The 26,793-nt window shown below is 37.6% G+C and overlaps 3 protein-coding genes across 3 annotated transcripts; 1 reads left to right on the forward strand and 2 right to left on the reverse strand.

The window, feature by feature from the left end:
* Window positions 1-1,332: 1,332 nt before the first annotated feature.
* LOC135082149 (O-acyltransferase like protein-like) lies at window positions 1,333-11,608 on the reverse strand. The gene is made up of 12 exons (XM_063976900.1): window positions 11,452-11,608; window positions 10,914-11,056; window positions 10,215-10,524; window positions 9,784-9,895; window positions 9,370-9,457; window positions 8,141-8,307; window positions 6,477-6,662; window positions 5,893-6,072; window positions 4,791-4,941; window positions 3,518-3,695; window positions 2,461-2,603; window positions 1,333-1,553 (listed from the first exon to the last, which is right to left on the reverse strand). The coding sequence occupies exons 1-12, from the start codon at window positions 11,516-11,518 to the stop codon at window positions 1,440-1,442; spliced, it is 1,839 nt and encodes a 612-aa protein (XP_063832970.1). The 5' UTR covers window positions 11,519-11,608; the 3' UTR covers window positions 1,333-1,439.
* A 7,643-nt stretch (window positions 11,609-19,251) lies between these two features.
* On the forward strand, window positions 19,252-20,590 carry LOC135082145 (uncharacterized protein F58A4.6). The gene is made up of 3 exons (XM_063976895.1): window positions 19,252-19,784; window positions 19,864-19,978; window positions 20,140-20,590. Exons 1-3 carry the CDS (start codon window positions 19,444-19,446, stop codon window positions 20,434-20,436), a joined length of 753 nt encoding a protein of 250 aa, XP_063832965.1. The 5' UTR covers window positions 19,252-19,443; the 3' UTR covers window positions 20,437-20,590.
* Window positions 20,591-20,670: 80 nt separating this feature from the next.
* On the reverse strand, window positions 20,671-26,358 carry LOC135082144 (bleomycin hydrolase). Its single transcript, XM_063976894.1, has 12 exons — window positions 26,198-26,358; window positions 25,234-25,391; window positions 24,907-25,037; window positions 24,567-24,681; window positions 23,716-23,853; window positions 23,238-23,358; window positions 22,954-23,081; window positions 22,574-22,701; window positions 22,401-22,499; window positions 21,987-22,107; window positions 21,749-21,859; window positions 20,671-21,645 (listed from the first exon to the last, which is right to left on the reverse strand). The coding sequence occupies exons 1-12, from the start codon at window positions 26,280-26,282 to the stop codon at window positions 21,523-21,525; spliced, it is 1,458 nt and encodes a 485-aa protein (XP_063832964.1). The 5' UTR covers window positions 26,283-26,358; the 3' UTR covers window positions 20,671-21,522.
* Window positions 26,359-26,793: the final 435 nt, after the last annotated feature.

The following is a 26,793-nucleotide window of genomic DNA, read 5'->3' on the forward strand; positions in this document are numbered from 1 at the left end:
CCAGCCAGACATGCGGATGTGACGCCTATATGAAACCCATATTTACCTACTGCGCAAAAGGCAGAAAACATTGACATGTTATAAGTAGTTACTTAATACTTTTTCGGTACTATTCCCACCTCTCGTTCCCAGTCCCACCGCTGCAACTCCTGTGTAGCTAGGATCTACAGCTTGACCGCCAATAAAAACCCAACCAGTGAAGGTCAAGTTTGTCCCGGGGGAAAGTTAAACTGTCATTGGACCCGCAACGATAAAGAACATAGGAGGAGTTCGAAGTTAAGGCTCGACTCCAATTTTCCCTCCATTGCAAAGCGGATGACAGGTGACAAACAAAGGTTTAGTAATACAAGTCTCCATAATTTATGTTTGTTGTCCGTGGTGCATATTTCACAAAATCACTTAAAAGCACAGAAATTACTAATAGCCTACTTCTCACAATTCATCCGGCTCCCATTTTTAATTTCCAAATTAGCATTTCGAGCATGATAATGGCCTTCTTTGGTGCTAATTCTTGATCTAGGCAGACGGTTCTTTAAAGCAATAACAGGAAGTTGTCACTAGACCTAGGATGCGCGCCGCGATAAACGTTATCAAACCATTTTATCGATTTTGCCCATACATTTTGACGTCGATAAAGTATATCACGGCGCACATCCTTGCCTGGCAGGAGGCTTGAACTGTGGAAAACGGTGGGAGAGAAGCGAAATAATTTTATTTCAGTTTGAACATGGAAATATTGTCGACAGCATTACAGACTATGCATTTTGGTTGCGCAATTACCCATATTACAATAATTTAAGGTGCTTCAAATAATACTTCATACTGTATACAAGTTTCTGGAGTGGAGGCCACGTACCGGAAAGCGCAGTGTAGGACGTCCACCCACATGAAGCGACACCCTCATAAAGGTAGCAGGAAGGCGCTGGATTTAGGCCGCTACAAACCGGGCGATATGGAAATCATTGAGGGAGGCCTATGTTCAGCAGTGGACGTAATAATGGCTGAAATGATGATGATCATCATGATAAAAATACTTTGATGTGCCATCGTCTGAAGTTACACCAGCTAACCTTGAGCTCCGTACATCTTGTAGGCCTGGGACGGAAGTATAAGTAGCGCTCTTGGTGACTTGACAATTCCTGCTTAATCAACGAGAGAAAATATTTGGTCTTGGGTGGAAATGATGATGAAAGTGGGAAATCAAGCACTTTTAGCCCTCCTTGGAGGATGATGAGTTGATGAAACCTAGATATGCCAAACTAAGACATCATAGGTTATCCAGGACTTTTTCAGCAAGACTGTGATAATTGAAAAAACTGAAAAACTGGATAGTTTATTTAAATATTTATTAATTAATCATCAGTGAAGACTGTGAATCTCCTAGTAACATGTAAATAACAAAAAATAATTATTACATTGATATCAAAGATGTATTGAATTTATGTAAGTGGGACCAGTCTGTCCAGTACTTTCTTTAGGGGGTATTCCACCAGCAAAGTTAGGGGCAAAGCTATCAGGAGGCTGATGACCAACGTCCCTAGGAAGTCCAGTGCCTGTAAAAGAGAATATAAAGTGAGCTCCAATAGATAAGATTACAGATATATAGGAAGGTTTTAGAGATAGAGGTTTCGCTAGAGACAGTAGCGCCAATTGGTGATGCAAAATATACAGGATGGAAACGATAATTGATCTCACTGAATTATTTCTAAACTATACAAGATATCGAAAAACTGATTACTGTTCTTGAAAGTGCTTCACTAGCTCTTTCAAACGACACCAATAATAGGTTACAGAATAAACTGGAACTGTCTGGAAATTCAATGTTTCCAGCTTCCATTAATAAAATACTTCTCCGCTACGTTCCGCTCTTCTCCGCCTTGGTGGAAACCGGACCTAAACTTTCTAGAAAACATTGAAACTGAAAGCTGAAATATAATTTTAAGATGGTACAAAGAAAAACTTCATTGTGTATTTAAAAATCGGGTAGGATCGACAAAAATTACACTGAAGCATTATGGCGAGTTTCCTTCTAAGTAACCTACTAGTTGTAAAAGAAAAACGATTTTTTTAAACTATTGTGTGCTTAGGACAAAGTAACAAAGTCAAAAAAGTCAAAGGCAAAGTCCTATAATACAGTCACAACAAATACGTCATACCTATTTACGCAACTAAAACAAGTGTTGTTTCTAACAAAAAGAAAAAATACTTTTTTGTAGCTAGGTAGGCAAAACTCATGCCTTCCTACCACCGTTATTATGGTCGTCTCTCCACCTTGTGGATGGACGACATTTTTCTTTACTGCTCCGCCCCTATTGGCTGTAGGGCAATGTTGTACCTACAGCCTTCCTCGATAAATAGGCTATCCAGTACAAAAATATTTTTTCAAATCGAACTAGTAGTTAACGCGTTCAAACAAACTCTTGAGCTATATAACATTAGTATAGATAGAGTTATATTTACCAGTCCCATAAACGATGAGTCATGCAGGGTCTGCCGGTTGGCCACCATGGCAACGTTGACGCACCAGTGCACCATGGACACGGCGAACGACAGTCTCATGGTTATCCTGAGCGGCTTCCAGCTGAATGCCGCCTGGTAACAACCTGGAGGGAAGAAACAATACGATTAACCGACTTCAAGGAGGAGGAGGTTCTTGATTCGTATGTTTATATACCTATTTATTATGTTTTTTTTATGCATAACAAGGCAGGCATTTGATCACAATCGCACCTGGTGTTAAGTGGGATGCAGTCTAAGATGGTACATATCTGCCCTGTGTTACCGCAGAAACGATTTCAAAAATTCTTGTTTTGTTTGATTGGATACCATCCCGAATGATTGGTTACATTTAAAATTAATCAAAATCAGTTTAAAATCAAAATAACTGGAAAAACAATAGAAATAGTCTCACTAAACTGCCGACATTCAGTGGTATTAAAACAAATATCTAATCGACTCCAAAATAAGTTGCATTAATGCCCGCTTTCATCACCAATCCCTAATTTTTAAGTGACCCATATGAAAACAAAATTTCTGTTACGAGTTACCATAGGGGTCACTTAAAAATTAGGGATTGACGGTGAAAAAGGGCACAAGAAGATTTATTCCGAGAATGTCAGTAACTGTATTTTATGTATTACTTTGCCTAGAGGAGCTCAATTAGAATTTACCTAATATTAATACTAACATTAGTCTAAGAACAATTTCAAAATTATTATAGATCGTTTTATCCACGAAGACGCGCCACACCAATTTTTGGTCGAGGGAAGCGCGGAGTGCGAAGAGTTTGATCCGAGCAATCCGAGCGTAATTATTGTAGTGTGTACCAATAACCCTCAAGAAAACATTTGCGGAAGAATGGTGGGGCGCGTCTTCGTGGATGAAACGATCTAAATTCAAATTCAAATTATTTATTGCATGTCACATGGGTAAGGGTTGACAAGAACATAATATTGTAGGTACATGTGTAATATGTATTATGTATAGATAGGTATTTTCGGTGTTCACTCATACTAACTTTTAAGACTCATCATGGTGTACATTATGAAGCACTCCAGCAAGGTTACGACGAGCCTGTCGATGGTCACCATGAGCATCATCGTAGTGGGGTTCGTGATCGTCTCGTTAAGGATCGAGCAGAAGTACAACCAGCCTGCTAAAGCAGGAAATGCCATGTAGTGTAGAAATACTAGAAGCTGGAAGAAGATAATAAGAAAGAATGAAAAAGTGTAATAAGACTAAGCCATCGATATTAAATTATATTTCTAACTCCGTCTATTCTTTTGATTAAATTCGCTGCGGATTGGAATCCGTCTTGGAAGACAGACACGGGACTATTCCCACCTCTTGTTCCCACCGCTGCAACTCCTGTGTAGCCAGGATCTACAGTGTGACCGCCAATAAAACCCAACCAGTAAAGGTCAAGTTTGTCCCGGGGGAAATTAAACTGTCATTAGACCCGCAACGAAATTAATCAGAATAACATCAGGAGTTCGAAGTTAGGTTCGACTTTCCTCCATTGCAAAGCGGATGATAGGTGACAAACAAAGGTTTAGTAACCTTTTCCAAGGCAGACAGCTATACCCGGGGACTGATCAGTGCTCAACCTTCAGTGGTTGGGTTTCATTGGAGGCCAAACTGTACAGGCTACAGTTGGAGATGCAGTGGTAGGAGAGATAGGTGGGATTATGCCCGTTTTCACCATCAATCCCTAATTTTTAAGTGACCCCTTAGAAAACAAAATTCCTTTTATGTGTTACCTACCATAGGAGTCACTTTTAAATTAGGGATTGGTGGTGAAAACGGGCAATAGTCTCGTAAAGCCCTCCAACCGAAGCATGGAATCGTATTTATTCTATAATCTTATAGGCATATCCCTTAGTCCTTCCTTAGGGCCTCCTCAACTTATGGTTTATATTCCTTTTAGTTTCAGGCCCTCTTGTTATAATAGAGAGAGGGACAAAAAGCCTTCCCCTCGGATTTCGAGTCGGCCAGTTCGACATTTTCACCTTTGGGCTATAGTAGACTTAAACTCCCTCTGTTACAATACTTACAATTATTATGGAGGAACTGGAGTTTTAATTAATTAAATGAGGAATTACAAGGAGTTTTCTGTTAGTTAAATGTAGGCACTTCATCATTTCAGTCACAGGATGTCCACTGCTGAACATAGGCCTCCCCCAATGACTTCCACATCGCACGGTTGGTAGCGACCTGCATCCAGCGACTTCCTGATACCTATGTAGGCACTTAACTTAGTTTTTATACTATAGCGGATTTTGCATGTTTACCTTAGAATTGGAAATTTTGATCCCTCGTTCTTGATGGTCCACATACAGGAACGCCAAGATCACACCGCCCACGGCAGTCATCACACAATTGACTGGACTTTGGAACAGGCCAGTGAAGCTCTTTTCATTTCTAAATAAACTTTGGAAATTGCTGAAAAATAAAATGTGAAAATTTCAACTGTCTAGCCATTAGTATCACGCACAAATTAAAGAGACAGACTCTATTAGGGACTACACATCAAACAGAGAACGGGCAGCAGCCTTCTCTGAAAAACATCAATCTTTAAACTGCGATCTCCAACCCGCCCGCCAAGCGTGGGGATTATGGCAAAACCGTCCACGATACTGGATGAGGCCATAGTCCAGCAGTGAACTGTAAATGGCTGTTAATGATGATGATGATGAAAAAGAGAGTAGTGCTCCTACAGTGACATCTAAATGATAGTGATGATAGTGATCCACCTTTTGAATTGCATTTTAGATTTATAGTTTCTTTTTTGTATAACTACCTACTTACTTTATAAGTATACGACTATTCTGTAAGTCACACTTTGTTGTTGAAATAAATTTATTATTATTATTATTATTAATCCGTTGAATCTAAAAATAACAAAGTAGCTAACTAAGTACCGTAACCTTTACCTAACCTAAGTAACCTAACCTTCATCATCATCATCATCATCATTTCAGCCATAGGACGTCCACTGCTGAACATGGGCCGCCCCCAATGATTTCCTTAGTGACCGGTTGGTACCTACCGGAAAACGCAGCCACCCACAATTTAAGGTGAACCAATGATTCATAAAAATAGCAGGAAGGAGCTGGATACAGGCCGCTACCAACCGGTCAAGTACCTCACAATAACTTCAAAATTAGGTAAGCTAAGTCACCTTTACATCTATAAGAAACTGTGTAAAGTCCGGACGCCGAGCACTTAGAATTTCGTCCAATGACCAAGCTACTCGCGCTCGCACACTCACTGCGGCCGCCCGTCGCAAAGTCGAGACAGCAATATAATTACGTGCGAGATAAGGATGGGTAGCTTGGGGTCATTGGACGAAATTGTACGTCCTCGGCGACCGGACTTTATCATGAAACTTACTCAGGAGTTACGATATTGAAGATCGGAAGATACTCTTTGTTGAATGCAACGGCTGTCGTCAGCGCGGTCACCGCAGCGAACATGGCATACAGCACCGGCATCGCCCACTCCCGGCGTTTGAGCAGGAGCAGCACTAGCACCATGGTCGCCACTTGGAGTTGCATGTCCACTGCCATTATCCTGGGTGAAAAATCAATAGTAAAATATGTTTTATACAAGTTACTTTAAAGAGTTCATCTTTGATTAGTTCAGTTATTAATAGTCTCGCCAATCCTCCAGCTAAGCAAAACATGTTTAGAGAGAAGGCTTCACCACAATAGTTTAGCGGACAACGGGGTTCAAACTACCGACCCTCAATTATTGGACCTGTTGAACTGCAAAATTCCAATTTGTACTGCAAAACCAAATTTAGTAAAAACTTAGTGTGCCTTCTTTATGGGAATCTCTCGATTATTTATCTAAAATAATAGGTATTGTTCGCTACTTTTGTCTGTGAATATGACAAGGATTCAAAGTAACACTGTATAACTGCTCTTATTAATATAAATATTCATCCAATTAATACAAAATTTACTTTCACTTACCAAGTTTGAACAAGACAGATTTGTTCTGGGTCTACCATGTTCTGTAAAAACAAGGTGGTGAGCCAGAATTTCTTGCGACAGATGGCGCTCTCACCGCCCACCACCAGGGGCCACATCGGACCCTGCCCAACGTTGGTCCACCATGTCGCAGCGAACGCGTTTACGGTCAAATATATTGGGTACAATCTGGAAAATTATTTATTTATTTAAACTTTTTGCACAAAAGTAGAGTACTGTAGCGGACTTAATGCCGGGTGGCATTCTCTACCAGGAAATAATTGTACCTATTTTTATGTTAGTTTTATCAGGAAGACTTGTGCCAATACAGCTGTCCGTTTTCACCATCAATCCCTAATTTTTAAGTTACCCCTATGAAAACAAAATTTCTGTTAAATGTGTTACCATAGGGGTCACTTAAAAATTAGGGATTGATGGTGAAAACGGCCATAGCTGTTCCCGCTTGGATAGGTCTAGGGCAGGGGTCTCCAAACTTTGAAGCTTTGGGGCTATAATAATTTTTCCGGTATGTTGCAAGGGCCATAGCAATTTTAATTTTTCTGCCCACATAATTTATTTTTAATTTAAAACTTAGTCTTAAGCTGGCCTGTCGCGGGCCAGATTGATGGCAGTGGCGGGCCGGATATGACCCGCGGGCCGTAGTTTTGAGACCCCTGGTCTTGGGGCTTGACAAATTAATATCTTTATTCGTCTTTTAAGAAAATAACTAGTGGGTAGGTACAACAAGCGTACTAGGTAGGTACCTACATACTTTCTTAGTTTCTTGTGCGCCGGATATCTCATAATGTTAGTGATTTGTATTTCATGTATTCGTAATAAATGAGAACCTCCTCCTTTTTTTGAAGTCGGTTGATTAGAATAAATTATCATTAAAAATATTGTCAACTTGTCGGTACAAACTTCAAACTACGCAAACACGATGGTTCTATTAGCTAAGTGAATATCAAATTATGTTTTTAAACTTTTGTGACCGCGATCTGGTGAAGGGCGCAGGATCGGTCTTTGTGGAAATCCTTTGGGAAGGCCTTTGTCCAGCAGTGGACGTCTTTTGGCTGAAACGAAACGAACGAACGAATAAACTTTTCATTAAATCATACTTGATTTTAAAATAAGGTACAAGTTATTTCGTTTGTCACTACAGTAGTGACTATGTATTTCTATGAAATACCATCCGTAGTTAGCGACACATGATGAAGGTATTTCACAAATTTAGAAAAAGTGACGACACGTCTCTACCACAAAAAAGAAATTTTGTGTCTCTACAGTGTAGTCAGCTACGAACTACTAGCAACTTCGAGACTATCGCCTGTATCCACAAACATTACTATGAGATGAGGTCTCACAGTGTGCGTGGTCGTACAGGATGACACACGAACCAATCACAGAGCTCTATACAACAAATCGAACGCACAGCGTTGAATAGAGCTCTGTGATTGGTTCGGCCGTCCACGCCTCAGATCATAGAATAAGATCTGAGGCATAGAATATGATCTGAGGTCCACGCGCACTGTGAGACCTCATAGTAATGTCTGTAAACACGGGCGTCAGTCAACTTGTATCTTTTGTATTCACAGGAAATATAATTTCCGCATACACAATTGTCTAAATGGCTTTTTGCTAATAAGTATAAATAGGTATGGCCTTACCGGATAGCTCTTTTCAAAACAAGCACGGGTATCGTTCTCAATCCAATTTTATGCTTGGCTGAAACCGATATTAGGCTGAAAGCTGTCAAGAAGTTGGACATGACGATGTAGGCTTGGGTGATCGTCGTCGAGGCTCCCAGCGTGGAACCGGCTCGGGAGGCGAGAAGCTGAAAAACGATAAACATCACTTAGTAGGTAATGACAGAGAATTATCACTTTACGGGATTTATTGCAACAATATCTATTTTAACGGTAAATAAAATATTTACCCTCCCGTTTCGGCTCGGTTGCACTTCGGACGTTAATCACTGGATGGAACTTCATGACCCGAAAATCCTCTCAACTGATAGGCATTACCATGTTAGGTTGATACGTGAAGCCATTGAAATTAAAAAGCATAAGAATTTCAATCGAGAAGATGGATTTAACCTATCATCAGCGTGGAATCCGGTGATAACGAAGTACAAATCGCGTTCTAGGCCGTCTCAGAGAAACCCGGACAGTCCGGACACTGTTAGTGTAGTTTGTCGGACTGACTGTACCACTGACGAAAATATTGTGCAAGTGCGGGTGGGTGAAGAAAACTCATCGCGCCGGAGCAGACGACGCCGCATCTCTTCAGTCTGCCCGCGACCATGACTCGTGCAACCGAGCCGAAACGTCGGGAGGGTAAATATTTTATTTACCGTTAAAATAGATATTGTTGCAATAAATTCCGTAAAGTGATAATTTTATAGTAAAAATGCAACATAATAGTTTATAAAATATTATAATGACAGAGAAGGTATACGGAAAACCTTATGGTACCTGATATTACTTATAAAAAATAATAATGTGTTTTTCTTTAACATTCTTTATCGGGCCTTCAAATAAAACCAATATTGGTGGGGCACTATGATTGTGTCAGAACGAAATCTTCAAAGTTATCGTCGCAGGAGATGCGATTTCTTTGACGCTGAGTGTACATTATTTTAGTAAAATAGCTGGAAACTACACAGTGAATGATCATGTCGGAGCCCTTTAGCAATGCAATCCTCGGGGCCCCTACCGAAAACAGGTCAGCCCCCTGATGGTGGGGTCCTGATAACGACCACGCGGATGGTCTGATGTAGGGCCCCCCCCCCTCCCCCCAGATTGGTCAGGAAAATTTTCTACAAACCAAGAGAATGTTCCTGGAAGAATGGACCCTTAACTTATAATAACTTGATTTCATGATGAATACAATTTACCTTCTCGAAAAACCTTGGGTTGTGCTGGTAGACCATGCACACGACGAGTCCAACGTGTGCTGCGATGGCAGTGCACATGAACCAAGTCCTGGAAAGACATTGTACCTACTGTAATTTCTGAACAGACTACCTATGCTTACGGGACTATTCCCACCTCTCATTCCCACCTGCAACTACTGTGTAGCCAGGATCTACAGCTTGACAGTCAATAAAAACCCAACCAGTGAAGGTCATGTTTGTCCCGGGGGAAGTTAAACTGTCATTGGACCCAAACGAAATTAATCAGAAGAACATAAGAGTAGTACCTACCTACCACCACCACCATACCACCACCTTCTGAAACTCTGAAGCCGGGAACTCTGAAGACATGAGCTTAGTACCAACATCATCATTAATTTAGTCTGTATCACTAACCTAATACCGTAGAGGACTTGCAAATTGTTAATTCGAGGATCGCTTTCATCCGACATCGTACCAAATTTCTTCCAATTTGCGGGAAAAGAGAACGCCATGAGGATGAAATTGCCTGCAATATAATTTTTGTAATAAATATTTATTTTTTTATCCACAACGAGGAAGCTCTTGGCCTGTATATCACCTGATGGTAAGTGACGATCAGGCCGAAGGTGGAAGCGAGCTTCACCCGGAATCCTCAACCACGGAGGATTATTTATAGGAGGATATTTTATTGTCCTTACTGTCCCGAAATACCTAGTACAGCAGAGTATTAAAGTAGCCAATGCAAAAGCGTAGGGATGAAAGTGCTTTTTAAAAGCCTTCTTGCAGAATCAGAATCAGGTCTAGATCATTACCTAGATGCTTTCTATCACGACTTTAGCTCTTACCTTCTCCTGTCCTGAACATTACATCGTACACAGTTCCAATGAGATTCAAGGCAAGGATGCCATAAACAAAGTAGAGGAGCAGCTGGTGGGGCATGTCCGTGTTTTTCTCTATGGGCAGAGGTTTGCCAGCTGTTTTGCAATAGTGCAGTTCATGCAAGCGCGTGCGCAGCGCGTGCTTTCGCGCCCATGTGTCTACGCAGCGCTCGAAGCGCGTTGTCACATTTGCTTCGGCAATTGCGCAGCGCGTGGTTAAGCAGTACCCGCGATGGATGAACGAGCGATTGAAGAGGTGGATGTCTTGAGCCTTCTCCTGAGATAAACAAAACAAATCGGAATGAATATAAACGATTGAGTGATAATATTATTCCTAAGGTATCAGCACCGGATTACCGATCAGAGATTAGAGGAAAGCGGGTTCGAGCCCTGTCAACCGCTGGACTATTGAGATGGACAGACTCCTAGTCTACGTTCGTTATGATAAGATTCTTAATCAAGAATTTAACTATAAAATTACTTTGTGCTTTTAACTTATTTCCTAAAAGAAAAGTTAAAAGTGGACTCCAGCAATCGTTGGTGAATTAGGTACAGAGTGACTTCTACAATAAAGTAAGTGTAAATGTTGTAGAATCTAGGAGTACCTAGATTCTACAACATTGAAGAACCTACATTTACAGGATTCTTAAGCAAAATTAATCTTACCTGTATTAGGTCAAATAGAGGGTTGTTCTCCATATCGCTGTAGATCTGGAACTTCCCCAGGCAGTAGATGCCATTGTCCCTCTCCATACACGCCTCGTAATCGTCCAGGTGGAAGAGCTTTGGGAGGCGTCTTAGTTCAGACTCTGAAATATAATGAGAAATATAATATAAGCCACGATAGCCGAATGGTGAAGGGGTCAGAGTGGCCGACTCGACATTCGATTTAGCTTGTTTTGCTATAGTCCGTATACAGGATCTTTGTCAATGAGCCAGGTCAGCCAGGGTTGCTTTTAACCTAATGGGGCCCTTGAGCATTTATGGATAGGGCTCTCTTTCTCTCCAAAAAGAGTGTGCCTAATTTAGGAAGAGCTTGAAAGACGGTTAATTAACAAAGTGACACAAAGTATCACCATTTTTTAAGGTCTTGAGAAACCGTCACCTAATTTATTTTGGTGCAGTCTGCATTTTTTCGTTCGTATTTTTTTTTAAATTAAAGAGTATCCTCTTTAATTTAGATAAAGTAAAAATAATAACTTACCGACATTTTTTTCAGATTGAACTGTTACCGCCAACAGGCAAAGAAAGGCAAAAACCACACCCTTCATTATTCCTTGATCATAAGACAGTTACTGAGCTATCCATCAGTGAAAAAATGTTAATTTCATCGACAGACTTATTACACAGATCTTATGACACAAGTGGGTCAAAGAACAAAATGCGCATAAAAATATCTTATTTCAATTTTAAGGTTCCGCATTTGTATGCATTATTGAAATGATTCGGAGACTTGTCTCTATGAGGCCCGGTTTCCAAACCAATCATATTATTTATTTTCACATCTCCTCTATGCTCAGCTTCGGTGGAAATGGATCAAGCGGAGAGGAGAGATGTGTCGGGAGGACTCATTTTTCCATAGAATTCGACAGCGGCAGCCGCGCGGAGCCGAGCGGAGATGTGTCGGGCTCTTGCGGACTAAAGCGGAGCGGATGCCTCGGCCCCTGCTGCCTTCTCCCCGCACCTTGCACATTCGAAAGAATCATACGATAGACATCAATACACTGGCTCCGCTCCGCTCGTCTCCGCTCCTCTCCGCTTTGTTGGAAACCGAGCCTGAAAAATGCCTATTTGAAAATAAAGGAAATAATATCATTGACTGATTACTGGGGTACCAAGGAAACTGACAAAAAATACACTAAGTGACTTTACAAAGAGGTAACCCATCTGGGAATCAAATCCTAAACCTTTTAAAGAGTTACACTTTACTACTGGCCACGGAGGCATCTTTGTTAACAACTGAGTGGTTACAGTCCTAAAATGATGAAAACATTATGTGTGATAAAACAAATATTTCTTTCTTTATTAAAACAAGACTTTCACAGTGACAGAAATGATTGGAAAGGAAGTTACAAAAATGTTAAGCGATAAAATACTAAAATGTTATGTGGAATTAGGTGCCTGGATGCGGGCGGCGCAGGACCGGACTTTGTCCAGCGGTGGACGTCATTCGGCTGAAACGAACGAACGAACAAAAATATTGGACGAAGAACCCTAATGATAGATAAATCGACACGTACTTAATACTGAAAACTTGTTTTTATTCAATCGAACAAAGGTGAAACCTTCACACGGTTCAAGACTTTCCATCTGAGTACATACTTACACGTAAAATACTCTGCATCTATCTACATATTTTTTGTAAGAATCGAGTTCTTAAAATAGGTTTTTCATTTATAATCGAATCTGTTCTGCCTTTGGTTGTCCTATGAGAGAGAGAGAGGGAATAATACATAGACAAGAAACAAATTTTAATCCGAAATAAATAAATCTTGGGACAATTTCACACAGCGCCAACTAGCCCCAAAGTATGCAACTTAATGCTTGTGTTATGGGTGCTAGCTTAACGCATATACTACTTATATACATTTTTTCAAATACATACATATTATACCTACATAGTAACACCCAGACCAGAAATTAAAATAAAATTCATCATTTCAATTTCTGTCCGGCCGTTAATCGATCTCGGGACCTCTCGGAATAGTATTCCGTTCTGAACCACTAATCCCTTCTATGATCTGAGACTACACCAAACGGCCGACAAATTCTAATTCTAAACACTGTTTTGTGAATGCTTAAGGTGAGTATAGACTAGAGCAGGGTTGCCCAATTTTTTTTGCCAAGGAACCCTAATTGATTATACTTTTCCTAGCGGAACCCCCGTACTACTCCGCCCGCACGCCCTGCCTCTCCCTTGTGCGTAAACAAGTCGGTGCGAGCGAACAACGTCGGTCACGAAACGCGGGATAATATTTTTTACGGAACCCTTGCGGCCTTTCCACGGAACCCCACGGATCCCGCAGACCACCATTCGGGAACCGTTTGACTAGAGCATAAAATTTACTTGTGACAGAATAACAAGCCGCTATAAGAATGTTCTAGTGTCTGTAACATAATTATCACCTTTCCACGAACGAAACGTCGTACAATTTGCCTGTTGTATTGTATTGTACCTAGTACTTACCTACAATTCTTAAAAACGTTACATTAAGTACTTACGTAGAAATGTTTTTGTTACTCATCTTTAGGTACAGACGACAGCAATACATTTTACACAGAGCATTTTTATGCAAGATCGCTTCTATTCTATCATAATAATTGATTATGATAGTGTTTACCTTAACGTGCTTTCCTCTGTACCTACGTAACTGTATCTAAAAAACAGACTTTGGGCTGCTTAGGCAAGATGCAAGATGGATATCTAGAAGAGGACATAACACCACCTACCAAATCGAGCAAAAAAGTGCCTACAGGAATCGAACCCGCGGCCTCTGGGTCCGATACAGGTGGTGTTACTGCTAGACCACAGAGGCGATTAAATAGATATTTCGAAGGGCTTACTACCTAATCTGCAGGAGAACCAAAGTGACCGACAGCTCGCAGAATTGCTAAAATCAAGTGGCAGTGGGCGGGGCATAGCTCGTAGAGACGATGGCCGTTGGGGCAGAAAAGTTCTCGAGTGGCGACCACGGGCTGGAAGACGTAGCGTTGGCAGGCCTTCTACTAGAATACTAGATGGACCGACGATTTGGTGAAGGTCGCGGTAAGAGCCTGGATGCGGGCAGCGCAGGACCGTTCTTTGTGGAAAACCTTGAAGGAGGCCTTTGTCCAACAGTGGACGTCATTTGGCTGAAACAAACGAACTACCTAATCCTGAATCACGAAAAATAGAGTTACATCAAGCCTAAACACTCATGATATTAATGCTGGGTTGCACCATCTTATTTTAATTATAACAAACGTCACAAATCTGTCAAACATCATACAAAAAACACTGGTTACCTATCGTTATACCTATTAAGGTCAAAGTTATGTGGTGCGATTCAGCCATAATTTTAAAGGTGTATGAAGGTCCCGTCCGAAAATAACATAGGTTTCTAATAAATGTCACCTCTTGCGTCATATTACGGATGTTCTACACTACCTGAACCGTCCCACAGACGGTTCGTGTAGGACATCTATTTGTCTAACACACTGTAAGTAATACCATACCACAGAATATTAATAAGTAGGTACTGTAATCTATTGTATTTTAATTTGTAATGCGCATGAATATTCTATTTTTATGCACGTATGCATGTAGGCTTGTGTGGTATGTGAGGTAGGCACTTTGCAACGAAAATAATTAGGTATCACATTGTCTTATGATACTTACTTAACTTAAAGGACAATGGGCAAAATGGTACCCGGCTCCAATAGATATGCTTCTAGTGTCATTTGAAAGGTCTTACCAAGACGAACAACTTTTACTATGACCACCAGCCTCAGATCTGGTTGTGTTCGAAGATAAACATACTTTTTTGCAGAATGGTACCCGGCTCCAATAGTTATGTTTGTAGTGTCATTTGAAAGGTCTTACCAAGACGAACAACATTTACTATGGCCACCAGCCTCAGATCTGGTTGCGTTCGAAGATAAACATACTTTTTGTGTAGTCGAAGTATCACACGTGTCCATCGTATGGTACTTAGGTTATGCGAGGCATGAAGGGTTTACTGCTCCAGCATCCTTCCTTCACTCTATAATTATTTATAAGGATAATTGTGAAATAAATATTTTTATTTGAAGAACTGCTACCCCTTATTAATAAAAAGTTATACCTAGGATGAACCATGGCTTAAAATGTCATTTCCATACCAAATGACAATAGGGATGTTTCCTGGGTCAAAAAGCAAGAGTTTTAATTAGTCCGTCAGTTAACTTATCAAAAAATACTCTACACGTATTTTTCACTTTTTCAAACTAATGAAAATTGAAAGAGATAAAGCGCGCCAAAGTTCATAAGAAGAGGCCCGTGACGTCAATGCGTCCATAAAAGTGCCGCACGTTGTGACGTCGTGCGGAACTTCAACGCACCATTTTGTGCCATAACTATGTAATTATTTGTTAGATTGACAAATAAAAATATATGTGTCCAATATTTTTTGATATTAACCCTTAATTTGATTTTGTTCACTGGGATGAACATTAAATTGAAAAAAATAATATGCCGAGTGCATACGTCTTAATTACTGGTAACTTTTATTTTTCACTAGAAAGTATTCTTAAGTTTTGGTAGAAAAATATTTTTATGTGCTAGCCACAGTCTGAAAGTGTTAATTTTAGCCAAAATGCCGACATAGCGAAGACCAGGCTTTAGTGTCAAGGTGTTTATTCAAGCTTTACATGTTTTTTATTATAACCTCGTAAGTCCCCGCGTACTTGTACAAGTACATATTAAGGATAGTAGTTCAGACCTGACATTTAAACTACATAGCAAGAGTAACTGCCTAATGTACTTACCCAAGTACAAATCTTTCTTTCCTCATTTACCGGGTAGTTTTTTTTACAATGGCAAAAATGATACGACCATACTCATTCAATACTCTATGGTCAATTCCGCCATGTTAGACAGGTAACGTCAACTGTCAGTGTCAGTGTCATTTTTTCGCAAAATGGTCACGGGGTCGGATTGCCGGCTGGCACGAGGATAGTTTATCTGTTTATATCAAAGTAATCTTTGGATTTTTGTCTTGTTTTTTAAATGTATCAGTAAATATAAATTATAGTTTTTGTAAATTAAACAAAATTTAAAAAGAAACTTAGTATTTTAGGAGGTTCATGATCGGTCAAAATAATTTGTACTTGATATAGTACGTTAGGCATTTGTTACACAAAAAATTGTATGAAATTTGTATTAGGTATGAAATTAGCGTTTTTTTTTCTTCAATGTTCATTACCATGTAATTTCTTTCATAGTATAGCTATGTCCATCATTCTTTTTTTATTTGAAATTTGACTTCAAGAGCTTACTTTTACGTATAAAATGCTAAACTTAATTTTATTTTTTTAATTTGAATTTAATTTTCAAAGACAGCTCGTCCTAATTGTCGTCCGTTTCCATTAAACAAAAATAAATATATATTTTATACAGATACCAATTTTCAAAAAATGTTTTAATTTTTTTATAGCTTAATGTTGTTTCAATCTACCTACAAAATTTCATAACATTTGAATTTATGGCTTTTTAAAAAATCCCAAAAATATTAGTATGAGAAAAATAATTTTGCTGAAATCCTCCATAAAACGCTAAGGCCAAATAATTTTGTCTTAAAGACTGAATTTTATAATTATTGCTTACTTAAGTGACGTTTAGAAGAAAAAATGATTTATTTTTAATACATAAATAAAACCTTTATCTTAATTATATTTTTTTTTACACTGTATAAAAAGCCTAACGTACTTACAGGAGTACAAACTATTTTCAATATTTTTCTTTTAAAACAGGTGCTAAAGATGCTTAACTTACAGTAAAAAATACAAAACATAAGGTAACACTTAAAAAACTATGTAAACCGTCAATATTTTATCTCGGTCTGAAGCACATTTCTTAGTTTGTACTTGGTATAGTACATCCGGCAGATATGAATACTGCTGTTGAAAAAACACAGGACTTACGAGGATAATTGAGTAATGACAGTGGTTTTAACGTATTGCATAGTGTTCATGCTCAATAACTTGATTGATTTATAATGCTCATTTAATAAATAAGCCATGTTATACCAGGTCAAAGTCGAGTGTTCATCCCAGTGAACATTGCCAAATTACTATCAATGTTTGATTGTTCATCCCAGTGAACGTTGTCAAATAGGCTATCAAACGTTTATTTTTGTTTAATTTTATTTCAGTGGACCAATTTCTTTATTTAGAGTTAATTTTTATTTTGTTTGGGTTGTTGGCAGCTTGATACTGTATATTGCATGAAATGTAATATCAGAATAATGTTTTATTACTTGTAAAAGTGGACATAATTGTTTTCTAAATTTTCATGCAAATAATTACATATTTTAATTTAGCGGTTGTTTGTAGATTCAAAGTTTGTAGTTCCAAAGAATATTTATGATGAAAATAATTTTTACTTTTTTATTTAAATCCTGAAGAATATATTTTATAAATGTGGGAGCTGTTTTTTATTTTTTTGTGCGACTTGTCCACTTTTAAGTTACATGAACAAAAAATTATGATTTTTTTCTTTAAAAACATTAAACATTGTTTTACCTCAACTATCACACAAAATTGTATGGTAATAGTTAATTTCTTACTATTTCGTGCACCAAAAAGCGTTTAATAATATAAATTTTACTTTTTATATGTATAATTGTTTTAATTTAATGCCGCTAGCCTAAATTGGCAATGTTCACCCCAATGAACAGTTACAATTCTCCATATATTTGGCAGTGTTCATTGGGATGAACATTGTTTTTTTTCTATTTGGTGAAGTTCCGATTTTATATATTTTTTTCTGACCTATAAATAACCCTAAAAACATAAATCCGACGATGTATTTTTATTTTTTGATAAATAATGAGTCTGCCAAATTAAGGGTTAAACATGACGGACTAAAAAAAATTTTTTAGGAAACTAGCCTATTTAAGCCAGAGTTCAACTAGGGTGTAACTTAATTTTATTAATAAAGGGGTTAGAATTTTATTACTTCTTAAGGATTTTATTATGGGTTGCTAAAGTGAATAAACCCACAAGACCCAATAAGTCCACCCACAAGATGGACCGACGACCTCATAAAGGTAACGGGAATACGCTGGATGCAGGCTGCAACCAACCGGCCATTGTGGAAATCATTGGGGGAGGCCTATGTTCAACTGGATGTGCTATGGCTAAAATGATCATGATGATGATGATGAAAGAGAATCAAGGGCTAATAGCTTGGGTAGTTCGTCGTAGGTATAATCCTTTCCTCTTCAATGCTTCTTTTAGTTATATTAATAGATTGTAGATACTCGTATACATGGATGATTGTGTTATACTTTGTTATAATACTTAGTGGAATTACTGCTTTCAAAACGTGAATTAGAACTGGCCCCATGGCAGATATTTTTCTACATCTAAAGGCCTTTTGAAATATATATTGGTTATGGCTATTGGAGCGGGTACCACTTTCCATACATTTGTGCCCATCATCCTTTAACTTACATTTCACTCCAAATTTGTGTGTTCAAATCAAAATTATCGTTATCGTCAAAATGCTCTTATGGAGCTTAAGTATGTACATTAATTTAGCAAGTGCTAAGAAGAGCAGCGCCGCAACACTGTTGAACTTGACAGTGGCAACCTGTACCCTATGCACGAATAAATCGTTCTCGTTACGATACAGGCACATCAGACTACACATTTTTTTAGCATAAAATATTCGCTCCTATTACATTACAACTTTGTCTTTGTCCAGCCGTGGACGTCTTTCGGCTGAAACGAACGAACGAACGAACATTACAACTGTGACCCCATTGTATTTACCTTGACATACTGTCCTCTGTATATACCTACTTACGTAAATTATTTTTTACGAACCAGAATAGCGCCGTTAAAAATTTTAATAAATATCCAACATTATCCGACCGACAGCCGATAGGTAAGACTTCTCAAACCACCTATTACATGGCAGATAAAAAGGTTTCAAATGTTAAAATACGTTTATTTTCAGGCACATTTAATAATATTTCGAAGGTGGATTTTCATTTAAGGTTACTAACTGATAGATAACGCGGTAAAAATATGAATAGGTTCTGGGAATGAATGTTACATGTTACAAGTTGCCCTTTGATACCGGCCAATATCTCTCCCAAGCTCGAGTTGTGGTGGTGGCGGCCAACCTGCCGCCCCCTAGCGGTAGCTAAGGACGTCATTTTACTGAGTAAAAAAAAGATTTCGATGGCTGTTGTGTGAATTGCCTTAGCCACCACATGACACAAAAAAATAATTTGACGTTCATTTTGACATCAGCTGTCAGATGTCAATGTGACATTTATTGTGATTTTGATAAAATTTGATTCAGTCGTGAGTTCGTAATTTATTGAATTGATATCATAAAACTGGACCAGTTTTGCACTTATGTAATCGGAACAAATAATAACCAAGTACTGGGATTGATACAAAATACGGTGTCTGTTAGGTGCACTAATTTATAACCTAACTTACGATGCAATTGGTTACTAGTGTTCGCCTGTATCGTAGACCTTACACGATATGTTATGTATCCGAGGAAGGCTTGGTGATTCCAGACACTCAGTGCTGCAAGCTCCTAGGCATCGAGTGTGGATACGGCGACTACTATTATGATAGTGGCTACAGGAACAAGTTGAAGTTTGTGGCCACTGCATTTTTCCTCCGGCCATTCGTGCAGGCCTGTATAAACTCGGATGAGTACAGGTACAGGGTGTTGTTGCATTTGCACAAACTTTGTGGATTCCCTGAGGATGGGGTAGTGTTTTTGAAACTGATTCTAGAGCCTCCAGATAAGGAAATTATTGACTATGGATGGTAAGAAATTCTCTTGGAAAATTTACTACTCCTTGTGCTATTTCTATAAGAATTTGACACAGGATTTGATTTGTTGCAGGAATGATAGAATGCTGAGACTAATATGGACAAGGGTTGAAATAGAAAATGCATTTTCTTGGCTGTCCACTCTAGGCGGTGCTTATTCTGCTTTAGGAGACTATTTTGAACACTGCGTAAGTCATTTTAAATACTTCTATGTCACTTTAAAATCCTTGCCTTTATCTTATCTTAGCTAAGATACATCCAAAAACAAAAAAAAATATTTATACAAACTTTATACTATAGCAATAGATACAGTAATAGTTGATTAATGTTTTTTTTATTTATATTTCAGGCTGAAGAAGCAGGTAGAATATCAATACGACAGTACAAGCTGTCAAAAATGCTCGGAGACGAAGGCTTAGCTGCTCGTAGCAAGTTATATTCTGCCCTATCATATTCCCAGAAGGGGAAAATCAAATTAGCTAGGCACATAGTCCGTAACGTTGCAGAGTTTGGCCGGGCAACAAAGGACAAAAGACTCATACGTATGTGTCAAGGTGTATGGGCCAAGTTGAAATATTTGAGATCTTTGAAGAAGAAACAAGTCGGTGATGCCACTTGTGACGGTGATGTGCTGATGTGTAAATAAAGTACGTAATTAAAGTACCAATACATTTCACAAATGTGAAAAATGATACAGGATCTATTTATAATAAAAACATAATAATATAAACCACAAAGAACAAAGCAGTTTGTAGTCACATAATGTTTGGTGTTGTAAATAAATTCTTACCGATTTTAAATTTGTTCTTATTTAATTAATTTCTGGAGTTAATCACCCATTTAGGTTATAAATAAAATTTTTAATAAATGAAACAAATGCTTATTCCAATAAAATATATTAAAGATAACGCCCGAAAATTCAATTAATGTTATAATGGCAATTGCAAGACAAAAATGACCTGCATTTCACAAATTCTTCACAATTTCTTACTCACAAAAGAGTACTAATGAACTTATTACTTGTAAAAAATGTACTTATTTGAAAGTTTAAGTACAAAATGCACCATTTTACAGTTAAATGAGAATGAAATACAAAAGAACTATTATTAATAATTGGTTTAATAGCTATTGGTTTAATAGCAACTATAGTTGACATGGCTATGGTGCATATTAATAAACCAATCAGAAAATCTAAAATAGATGTTGATTGATCTAAGTCCAAGCATTTGATTTAGATTAATTGTGAAAAAAAAAGGCTGGTGTAAGATATCAAATATTGAGAAAATAATATTGATGAGATCATCATCTGCTATTAAATACCATGTAATTTTTAATTGGTTTATTAATACACACCATTCTGTAAGTTATGGTAACTTGAAAATGAACACATTGTTAACCTAAATATTAATATTGTTATGTAGGTATAATGAATATTGTCAATATTTTTTATTTCAGATCTGAATCAAGATTTATTCCAAAAGATTCGTGATATGGACTATTAAAGCTCATAAAAATTGCTTATTAATTTAAAATTTATTGCTTGCTGTTACTTAAAATACCAAATATAGCAGTCACGATGACGTATAAATCGGAGTCAATACTTTCATGCATAATACCGTGATGAATAGTTGTCCCGTTTGCCACCCTAATGAAAAAGTGGTGGCCAATAGGAAGAGACTCGTGAAAAAATCACTTTCTACTACAATGTTGTTCTTTGTAAACTTGCGTAGGGTTATTCTTTGCTGCATAGCGGACAAGCTAGGGTGCCCATGGGGTCCCATGCGGGCAGGACTTTGGCTTCTTGTTTGAACACTTCAAGCACCTCATCTGCCACGTATTTCTTGTCTACTACGATCTGGAAAAACAAATGAATATTTAGAAGAGGGAGAAAAAGTACTTAAAAATACACAACAGAATGTTTTCATGTGATTTATTAAAAAAAAGTTGTTTTTTTTTACCTCAAAAACAAATTCCCTGAACCATGGTTCCGTAAGTAGTAGATATCCTTTGTTGTATTCTTTATCTCCGTACGAGTTTTCTACTCTGAATTTAGTTGGGTTGCCCAGTTCCTGAAATATAATAAAAGTAGTGTTGTAGTGAACAATCGAGTTTCGCTTTATATCATAGTGCCAACCACCCCGGTGGCAAGCTCGATGGGAAGGGGGCGGATGGGAATAAAGGTTATGGAATACTTACATCGGTACCAACGGCTGTAAACACCATCGCGTGCGTCATGCAAGAGTCGCCGTATCGCAACCGGTCCGCTTTTTTGAGGCCGATCTGAACGTCCGTGTTGAATATCAGCTTGTAGTCGTGCCTAAAACAAAAAAAATATATTACACCAAATTGCGAATGAACACATTAGGATATCTAAATAATAAGAGTGTATTCCGATTTCCGAAGCTTCTTCTCAGCACTTGCTAAATTAGTCAATTCGCAGTGGTGGTAAGGTCCAATGGAGAAGTAGTTAGTTGAGTAAAGAACTTTTACAAGTAAAAAATGAATTAAATGATTGAATTTATTTTTTGCTGTGCTAAATAAAGACAATTCATTTCCTTTCAATAAAACAGTGTTGCAATTTTTATAAATAAGAATTAGAATATAACTTACGCATCCAAATCTTCAAGTCCATGTTTCCTCTCAAAACGCTTGGACACCTCACACCCAAACCATACTGCTTCTCCGCCTTGTATGCTGTCTTTTACGGCTCTGAAAAAAGATTTTTACTGTAGTAAGGTACTCATTATCACTTCTTTTTTCAAATTCGGTTAAAAATAGCTTACTTCATTAGGGTCTCAATGGGCTGGTTGTTGTATGCTGTCTGTCTCCCGCCGATGACGTTTCCGAGGCACTGCAGCGTGTACAAGTTTCCGAACGGGTTCGAATCCCGGGGGTCGCTTACTAAGCACACCTGAAAAAGCAAATAGTAATAAAATATGTGGTTCAGATTTTCCATTTTCCTCCGTGACTTGCCTTGCCTTGGGATGTGTCATTGGCAAAAAAAATGTGTTATTCGCTGATTTAACAGTGGTAATTCGTATTTTTTGTGTTTAAGATTAGTAACCTTGTAAAATATTAGACGAGCAATTACCAAAGATGGATACAAAGCACTTAGAATAGCAAATACGCTGTTATTTTTATGTGCATTTGACCTTATATTTACCTTGTCATCGACGTTGAAGAGCGGACGAACGTGTTTGTTGTAGAACTCCTGCGGCGTGAGCGAGCCGAAGCTTTGGTATGCCTTCTCCTTGTTGTAATACTCGAAGTTAAACTTGTCTGGAGGGGTACCTGAAAAACCGAGCAGTACATTGCTTTACTTTGTACATACATTGAATCTTAATTCTTTGATCTAAGGCCAAAATTAAGATAAGATAGCATTTATTTCCGAAAATATGGTATGAAAACCAACGGCTAAATATTAAAGAAAGAAGACAGGTACTTTACCTAGGCAAGTTGCTACGATGTTGTATATTATCGCTATTTGCTTGTCGATGGTCGCTTGCAGTTCCTCGTCCGAAGCGTCAGCTTTGACCTTTTCTCTCAATTCCATTGCAAATTCACGCAACTGTAAAAAATAATATTTCAATGACTTGAAATAATGAGCAAAGCTGTTCAGAATAAAAACTGCATCGCATCTGGGGTGCGCGGGTTTCCCGTTACATTTGGTCCTCTTGAGATCATGATTTTGTGATACAAGGGCTGCATATCTCATGAATTAGTACAAGTCTAATGAATTAATGATACTCCATTTCGGGATGAGAACGCTCTCTGATTCATCATACACAAAATAAAGGATTTGGTCTACCTACACTGATCAGGGGAGCTGGGAATTTTGCATAATTTAGTCGTTTATTGTGAAATCTATGTGAAAAATGAAGTTCCAGTTAAGTACTAAGTGTAAAAGTTCTAAAAAACCTCGTACCTTGGTCTTGATGATTGCGTTCATGTGCAAACTCTTTTTGGAGCTGAACGACTCCTTGAAGCACTCCTTCGGCACCAGTCCATACTTGTTCACCAGGTTCACGATCATGTCCCATTGGCCACCATCGTTGATGGGATCCTGTAAATGTATGTGAAAATGTCTAAAACAATTTGCTCATAATAAAATAACAAATTTCATAAATGTCTATCCTATCCTACTAATATCATAGATAGGACCTTCGGTTAAACCTACTAGATTTATTTTCAAATGTTTAGGACGGAACGGCTAAGAATTTGGTTCTTTTAGAGGGACCGCCGGGTTCACGAGCTTAGGTAAAAACATGGGATAGATTTTATCTCGGTTTTGAAATGAGGACTCGTGATAAAGTCCTGTGGCGGGCCGAAATTCACACGGGCGAAGGCGAGGGAAAAAGCTAGTAAGATAAAAAAAAACCGTTGCTTTTAATTATCAATGATCACTCATTTAAATAGGTAATGGCCGGAACAAACATACCGCAAATCTTATCAGTTTTTAAGGTATTTTCCTGGCTGATATTCAGTTTAAATCGTAAACTTAAACAATGGCAAAACAATGATTTGAAATCATGATGATAAGGGTGGCACCTGTATGCATACCTACCTATAGTTTAAATAGGTACTTAGCATCAAGTCGCAAAATTGATGTGCTGTGACTGTAGACTACTAAACAGAAATGAATGATAGAACAATGGGTAATCCACTGCTGTTTGATCGTAAAGAAAATTAACAGATGACACTTACACAGGAAAATATTCATATCAAACCCTATCCAATCACTGAAAGCGTTAGACAAAAGTTTTAATATATTTTTACCTTGAGAAGAAAGTTTACGAGCCTGCCATCTAGTTCCTCTCCTTGTTTTGCAGTGGTAATAATGTTGTTCAACCAGTAGTGTGATCGTTCAATTTTATCCCAAAAGAAGAGGTAACTGTAAACAATAGAAAAAACATTTTTACTATTAAAACACAATGAGTCACAATATTAATTAAATGCTTTTACAAATGCAATCGAAAATTAATTGTTTCAATTGCCACCCTGGGTGGAAAGTGGGAATCAATTGGGAAACAATATGAATTCTTTTAAAATAAGTAGGTTTACTAGAAATTCAAGTAAATGTTTCATACATTTGCACCATAAAAAAAACTTACGTTACCTTTGTGAGAATTCAAACTCGTCAATGCCATACTTCTTCACGAATGGCAAGCGCATAACATTGAGAGCTGCAAACAGCCAGCAACGGCCCGAGTTCTCTTGATTTGTTACTGGTTTACCCTCTGATTCTAACTGAAATTTTACAATAAGGTTTAGTTAGTGAATGACACTTTTGGGGAAAATTTTGCATTAGTTATTATTTTTTAGTCAGTCAGTCAGTAATAAAACTAACATTTTAATCAAAAGATGGATATTAGAAGTTATTTTAGTTTTTAGGACATCAAGTAATCTTAAAGTTTTTGTATCAATAATATTTTAATTTAATTACCCTAATATTATAAACATGTGAGGCACTGTCTGTCCTTTTCCGGCTGATGGCAATCTCGAAGGGATCAGTCCGAGTGCAGGCATTCTGGGCCAATTGATTCTTCGGTTGCGCATAGAAATCATCGTTGAGTTTTTTTGTGGTCTCCAACGTCAGTGGCTCTGGAAAAAAATACAGGTTTACGGTTGATAATAATATGACTTATATAAACGTTTTGTATTTCTATGTAAATAATATCCTGGTATGATTTATGAATGTCCTTTATGAAGGTTATCAAGAAAGCAAACATGGCAAGTGATAAATAGTATTGCAATCATTGCTATCTATTTGGTTTGTTGTGGTTTAAAAAAAATACTGTCCACTTTAGATAATAATATTTACCTAACTATAATGTAGGACATAAAAGGGACAAAAAAAAAGAAATACGGCTCAATTTAGTAGTAGGAGAAAAATCTTTGGAACTATTTTTCTGCTTATTTCATGATAGGTAGGTATTATTAATATTACCTCCCACATATTTTTTTACTTGATCGCCTTCACTATAAACCTCCAGTTTGACTAATTAATTAATAAACAGCCCCAACAAAGGATTCTATAAAGTTAAATTTATTATTATTGTAAGCCCACCACTCATTCAATAATATTTGATGGATAGAGAATTTGACGAGTAAACATCAAAACTACACGCATAGTTATAGTGTAAATAGACACGATGTAGTTAAAACTTTTTGAAATACAAAGAAAACCAGGCCATTACAATGGTACAAATTAAAAATAAATTCGCAATGTCACATTCGACGTCCTAAAATAAGTCAAGTAGATATCCAATAGTTTTCTGATTTTCCTGTAAATTAACTGAAAATAGTGCAAATAATACTGAGTAATATTTAAAACCGTAAGACTATTTTTGAGAGAGTTTACTGTTCGTAACAAGAAGCCCAAAAAGTACACGGAATGCAGTACTCACTTGATGACATGGTTGCAGCTGATATTTGAATTAGGTAGGACGTCTTGCACTTGAATAACGCAGTGAAAACTGATTTAGAAAGCATTTATTTTAAAACAAACCAAACCTAACAATTTTGTGACGTTTACTGAGCAAATGAAATATTATTGTCCGTCTCTTTCTAACCTATTCATGTTTCCGATATAAATGACAGGTCATTCTGTGCACGCATCGGTCATTGAACTTCAGCAGCTGACGTCCAGCTGGTTTTGTATTGATGAATTAAAATTTTATTTATTAAAAAAAATACATTATGCTCTAAATATTTTTAGTTTAAATATGTACACTTTTTAGTCTAACTGTAAATCAATTAAAAATCAATAAGTAAAAACAAAACAACCGAATGTAAAACGAAACGTATCAGTATTTGACATGGCGGGAAATTTAAGTTCATTGGCACAGATTAGGAGGGAGTTTTGAAATAATTTAACCATTGCACTGTTCGTCTTCCTATGATTTTATTAACTTATCCTTTTCAAAATGAATTCCTGACTTCGTATGGTTAATAAAATAAATGTTCTATTAAGGAAAACTAAACTGCTACAGTCAAATAGTAG

Source organism: Ostrinia nubilalis, chromosome 21 (assembly GCF_963855985.1).
Source record: "Ostrinia nubilalis chromosome 21, ilOstNubi1.1, whole genome shotgun sequence".
In the NCBI taxonomy this organism is placed as follows: Eukaryota; Metazoa; Arthropoda; class Insecta; order Lepidoptera; family Crambidae; genus Ostrinia; species Ostrinia nubilalis.

Excerpts from the sequence above, each read along its gene's own strand:
- LOC135082144 (XM_063976894.1), bottom strand. The coding sequence starts at position 26,282 with ATGCTTTCTAAATCAGTTTTCACTGCGTTATTCAAGTGCAAGACGTCC. Across the intron at positions 25,392-26,197 it reads AGCTGCAACCATGTCATCAA|AGCCACTGACGTTGGAGACC; the intron begins GTGAGTACTGCA and ends ATTTTTTTCCAG. Across the intron at positions 21,646-21,748 it reads TCAGGGAATTTGTTTTTGAG|ATCGTAGTAGACAAGAAATA; the intron begins GTAAAAAAAAAC and ends TTGTTTTTCCAG.
- LOC135082145 (XM_063976895.1), top strand. The coding sequence starts at position 19,444 with ATGCAATTGGTTACTAGTGTTCGCCTGTATCGTAGACCTTACACGATA. Across the intron at positions 19,785-19,863 it reads GAAATTATTGACTATGGATG|GAATGATAGAATGCTGAGAC; the intron begins GTAAGAAATTCT and ends GATTTGTTGCAG. Across the intron at positions 19,979-20,139 it reads GAGACTATTTTGAACACTGC|GCTGAAGAAGCAGGTAGAAT; the intron begins GTAAGTCATTTT and ends TTTATATTTCAG.
- LOC135082149 (XM_063976900.1), bottom strand. The coding sequence starts at position 11,518 with ATGAAGGGTGTGGTTTTTGCCTTTCTTTGCCTGTTGGCGGTAACAGTT. Across the intron at positions 9,458-9,783 it reads CAAGTCCTCTACGGTATTAG|GACTTGGTTCATGTGCACTG; the intron begins GTTAGTGATACA and ends ATGTCTTTCCAG. Across the intron at positions 6,073-6,476 it reads ATCTGTCTTGTTCAAACTTG|GATAATGGCAGTGGACATGC; the intron begins GTAAGTGAAAGT and ends TTTTTCACCCAG.